The sequence below is a fragment of the Enhydra lutris genome, unplaced genomic scaffold, assembly GCF_002288905.1.
Source record: "Enhydra lutris kenyoni isolate GAN:26980312 unplaced genomic scaffold, ASM228890v2 scaffoldscaffold9, whole genome shotgun sequence".
Classification (NCBI taxonomy): Eukaryota; Metazoa; Chordata; class Mammalia; order Carnivora; family Mustelidae; genus Enhydra; species Enhydra lutris.
In genome coordinates, this window is record NW_019154093.1 from 16,969,587 (window position 1) to 16,975,314 (window position 5,728).

The 5,728-nt window shown below is 44.9% G+C and overlaps 1 protein-coding gene across 1 annotated transcript; it reads right to left on the reverse strand.

Annotated features, from left to right (window-relative positions):
- Positions 1-1,435: 1,435 nt before the first annotated feature.
- On the reverse strand, positions 1,436-4,789 carry LOC111142797 (cytochrome P450 4A12A-like). Its single transcript, XM_022496107.1, has 3 exons — positions 4,676-4,789; positions 4,455-4,531; positions 1,436-1,604 (listed from the first exon to the last, which is right to left on the reverse strand). The coding sequence occupies exons 1-3, from the start codon at positions 4,787-4,789 to the stop codon at positions 1,436-1,438; spliced, it is 360 nt and encodes a 119-aa protein (XP_022351815.1).
- Positions 4,790-5,728: the final 939 nt, after the last annotated feature.

A 5,728-nucleotide genomic window follows, 5' to 3' on the forward strand; every position in this document is an offset into this window, starting at 1 on the left:
TCCACCAGGAGACACAAGAATGACTGCATGAAGATAACTCCTGGACACTTTGGGCTCCTCATGGGTCTAACTCAGAAGCAATGACTGTGCTGGATCTATCTGATTACCAAGGGGGAAATTGCCAGTTTACTTACCATGAAGGTAAGTAAAAATATGCTTGGAATGGAGGAAATACATAGGCATCTCATAGAATTGCTTTGCGCTGTCATGAGAGCAAATGGGAAAATGCCACAGCCCAGTTCAGGCAAGACTAGTATTGGCCCAGACCCTTTAAGAGTGAGGGTCTGGGTCATGGCACCAGGCAAAAAAAACACAACCGGATGAGGGGCTTTCAGAGGGCAAAGAAAATAACCGAATGGGTAGTGGAAGAAGGCTGTTATAAATGCTAAGGATGGCCATGTCCTAGGTTATAGAAATAAAGAGGGTAATTATTTCTAGCATTTTCCTGCTTTGTTATGAATATGATTATGCATGTGTGCACATGGGTGTCAGATTTTTTCTTTCTTGTCTTATATCCTGCACAGAAACCAGACATGTGGTACTAATAGTTAACTTTGTATCATAGCATGTAGGTCACAGGATTTCAGGGAGAAGAGAGAATACCCTCCAATGACTTTGTTTTGTGCTTGGGGAAAAGGATCAACACACATTCAATCATATGAAGGTTAGTTGGTGGAAGTGTGACTTTATTATACTTAAATTGCAGATGAAATATGGTTTAATGGAATGTGTGAATGATAAGAGGACAAATGGTAGACTGTGATGACTAGCTTTATATGTCAGCTTGGATTGGCTGGAGTCCCCGTTATTCAATTAAAAAGAAGTCTAGATGTTGCACTAAAAATTTCATGGGTACTGTTAACATCTGTAATCAATTGCATTTAAGAACAGGATATTTCCTTGATAAACGGGAGGCCTAATCCCCTCACTGAATAGCCTTAAGAGCAGAATTTTAGAAGGTAGAAAATTCAAGAAAAGAGATTCTCCCTTAGAGGTTCTGTAACACCTTTGTTGTGCCAGGGAGACCCATTTCATATTTCTGATCAGCTAAGCTACAGGATCATCAACTTGTGCTCTTTTAAGGAACCAAGTCTGTGTAATGTGGTTAAGCAGCAAGGAACACAAAGCAGACAGAAAGGAACAGCAATGCGGAGAGGGCAGACAGCCTGGGGGACAGGTCATTGTTCATGACTTACATGGATAGTCAGAGCTACAGCTGGGTAGGAAAAAGGTAACAGGCAAACAGGTAGGAATCTTGGGAAAGGGTGAGATGGAGAAGGACAGACATCAGATGCACAAGGGGAGGAGAACAGGAGACTGGCTGTGGGCAGAGTGAAAGTGGGAAGTGGGCAGAAGACAGCAGACAGGAGAGACTGACAGGAAAACATGATGGTAGGCAGGAGGCCGTTGGGGCTCATCCTTGTCCCCACAAGGGTTAGAGGAGCTTCGTGAGATGAAGGTGGATCCCATTCTTGGACATTAACACAATTCTTGGAGTGGGAACAGGGACCCTGAAAGGATCTGGGGCCAGCTCAAAACGGAGCAGTGTCAAGGCCACCGCCACCTTCATCTCGTTCATGGCAAACTGCTTCCCGATGCAGTTCCTGCGTTAGGGAGGAAAAAGGAAATGAGAAGTGGCATCAAACCCCCTGCCAGAAACAGCACATTCATGGCCCTCCTGCATGGACACAGCCCAGTCCCCTTCCCTCAGGACACACACACATCTCTACGCCTACCCCGCCTTGCTTGTTTCACACTCTCCCCTTATCCTTTGACAAAGCCTACACTCTTCCAGGATTAGCTCCTACTCTTATCTGTGCTCTCAGTAGGCCTGAAATTCTGTTGCAAGAAGGTCGGCACCTTGTGCCTCAGGGCAAAGTCAAGGGATCATTAAAATAGTTTATTATTAAGTTGTTGACTCTCTGCACATGCCATTTCTGGTTTCACAATGGGGAGAGCAGGACAGGGCACCATAGGGGGTGGGCTGGGCCACCCTTCAGGCCCTAACCATCTGGGGCACACAGGGGTCCAGATCCTCAGAGTAAGGACAAGGCAGAGTTGGGTAAGGAAGTCAGAATGGCACAGAGAAGCTTCTGCAGGGGCAGAGCCTTAGTGACTCTCAACCTGATACACCATCTGCCTGCCAGGTTGGGTCCAGACTCCTATCTCCCCCTTGGCCCCTCAGTCAACCAGCTGCTGTAGCCTTCCAATTCTACTGCAGAAATGTCTCTGCTTGCCATCACTCTACCTCCTAACCCAGACTTTTCTGTCTCCTGCCTCCACTTCCTCTCCTGAAACCCCAGCCAAGTTCAGAACCTCCCATGCCCTCCATCAGGGCAGGTACAACATGTCCAAATGCCTCAGATGACATCAGAGTCCTCTCTCGGTTGTTGGCTCACTCACTAGTCACCTGTTAACTCTCTCCTCCTTCCAGCTCAGCTCCTGCTGAAGAGATCCCAAGGAATGCCCTCCCTCCACTCTGCCTGCCACATACTCATGGCTAAGGGCAATGATAGCCTGCCCTCACCCCCACTCCTGCTCACCATGCCTCTTCATTCCTGGACCCTGACATCACCCTAATACTTTACTCAGGGACACATTGCTTTCCAGAGTAGTACAGTGCCAGGAACATGGAGCTTCCTACAGAGGGTCAATTAGTAATGAGTGAATGAAGAGAGAAAGAAAGAAAGGGAGGGATGGAGAGAGAGAGAGAGAGAGAGAAAGAAAGAAAGAGAAAGAAAGAAAGAAAGAAAGAAAGAAAGAAAGAAAGAAAGAAAGAAAGAAAGAAAGAGAAAGAAAGAAAGAAAGAGAAAGAAAGATGTCTCTTTTGAGTGGTGGCATATATTTCTTGACTGTGAACTCCTGGAAGCAAGGGCAGTATGCCATCTCATAGCAGAGGACTTGGCACACAGAGACAGGTTTAATAGGCAGTCTTATAATTGAATGATGTCTATTGAACTGAAAAAAAACAAACAAACCCTGAATGGAATAAAATATGAGTAACCATTAGTTCTGAGCTAGGAACTGAGCTGTGTATCCTTTTCCTGTCTCATCTTGCAGTCAGTTGACTTGTACCAACGTCTAGGAGGAAGGTCTCAATCCCAGGGAGAAACAAATCCTGGAGCCAGTATCTGGAAGCACAATTTGCTTAAAGATGTTGTGTGAAAGTGGACTGGAGGATATTATGCTGAGTGAAATAAGTCAAGCAGAGAAAGCCAATTATCACATGGTGTCACTTACTTGCGGAACATAAGGAATAACATGGAGGACATTAGGAGAAGGAAAGGAAAAGTGAATTGGGGGAAATGGAGGGGGATACAAACCATGAGAGACTGCGGACTCCGAGAAACAAACTGCGGGTTTTAGAGGGGAGAGGGGTGCAGGGATGGCTGAGCCTTTTGGTGGATATTAAGGAGAGCACATATAGCATTGATCACTGGATTTTGTACATAAACCATGAATCATGGAACACTGGGTCAAAAACTAATGATGTATTTTATGGTGACTAACATAACACAATAAAAAAATTTTTTAAAAAGAAAGTGGATTCATTTTGTATGTGAGGGATTGGCAGATTCCTATACTTGGAAAAAAACAGTTTTCTAGTAACTACTTACAAAGTTTCCTGCAGTTACTATTTATAGAACACTTTCAGCAGCACTGGAAGATTTCATAGCAGCCACTCTGGACAATAGTCTTCCCACTGAACAGCCACTTCCGTGTGCTTTACATTTTACAGACCAGATAACGTTCAAATGCCAATACAAAAAAGTGTCATATGCAAAATAGTAGGTTTTCTCTCAAAGGAGTTGATTGTCCTCAATTTTATGCTGCTTGCCAATGTTCACTACGTATACTGTGGAATATGATATGCCAGTCCCATTCAAATAAAGAATTTTGCCAACTGGAAAAGTTGTCAATGGTTATAAGAATATTAATGGGTAGTAAATATTTTGTTGGATGAGATTGCAAAAATAGAGAAGACAGCCATTGGTGTGAGACTTTGTTGAAACCATTTCTGTACACAACTGGAATGCTTATAAGAACCCAAAGGAAGTCCAAACACAGGCAAACATCACTGATACTGTGAGTGGTAGATAATGAATTAGGTACAAAAGGCAGTGGCCTGGATTACTGGTAATTGAAAAAGAAACATCTGAAATATTTTAAAGTCATCCTCCTAAAGTGAGAAAAATATTAGAATATACTGAACTTTGGAACATTGTCACACTAAACTGTGGTTAACCATTGGGTAGAGCAATGGGTCCAAGTCTCCATGGCAAGCGATGATTGCCACCTTCTTTTTGAACACAGAGACACACACCTCTTTCCCTACACACAATAATACAATGCTAGTAACTGCAGACACTACAGATGAACAAAGAAAGTCACAAACATCAGGTATTCACCCAATTCACCCAAGTGATACACCCACCCAAGTACAAGTGCTTCACCTTGATCCTTCTGAGAAGGGCAGGAAAGCATGGTTGTGTTGAGAGGAACCCGGTGCAAACTGGGAAGGGTCAAACACCTGCAGAAGGAGCACTTGGGCCAGGACAGGTGTGATCAAGCCCTTCCTTCCAGTCATCCAAGGGACAGCACAACAAAAGCTGGGACAGGAAAAGGGGTTGTTCTGCAGCAATCATCCCATCCTTTCCTCCCAAGGCCATCACACCTCTGCGTTTGGCCATACCTTTGGGTTGTGGTGAAGGTCATAAAAGGAGAGGAAGACTAAGAATCCAGTTGGGCAGAAGAAAGAAGACTGATCATACACGCCTGTGGGGTCCATATGCACCCACACACAGCTTGGCAGCCACAGTGAGAGCCACTTCTCCTCACTGAATGGAATGAGGGTGTTACAGAAGAGGTGGAGCAGACATTGCCCAGCAGTTATGCACATGTGCACAGATTAGTAGATTAACCATGACCAGTCTGAAAAGCAGGGAAGAACTGGAGGCTTACTTTTTGAAATATCTCAAGGGACAACTCACATTTATCAAGTACCATCCATGAGCCCTCAGGGAATATGCATGGGCTCCTCCAACCTCACAACAACCCTCCAATGAAGGCTCACTTCTCCATTGTTTCCCATGAGACATATGAGGCTCAGAGAAGCTGAGCCACTTGCCTCTGACCACCCAGCTAGGATGTGGTAGGGCTGGGATTCAGAGCAGAGGGGAGCCATAAGGCATCCTCCATCCATAGCAGGGATCTCAGATCTGGTCATCAGCTACTCTCTGCCATCAACCTGAAGGCTCGCCTGGAGACTGGACCATCTTAGCTATGACAATGAATTCTCTAATCTCTCTCATTAGCCTAGAGCATATAAGGAAAAACCGCATCTCCCCCTGCCCCATCTGATTGTCCCTCAAGCACTCATATCTCAGGGAATGAGAATATTAGCTCAAAACCCAAAGCCACATTCAGAGGCTGTCAGGTCTTTATTTCTTGGATTAAACTCTGTGGGAAGCACAACATATACCTCATCTGAACAACAAAGGAAATCTTGATTTTTTTTTGAGGGGCAAATGAGTCTGAAAGACATGCACAAACTGCTCCAGAACATGTCCATCACTGTGGCCACCCTTCTCCTTAGATCTAGTACAGGGACTGCATCATGGGAGACTCTTACCATGAAGCTATGTTACCTCATCCTCTAGGATCCCTCAAACCTGTGCAGCAGGGGCCCCTGGAGGATCCTGTTTCAGCACAGCTGTATGCCTCCTTT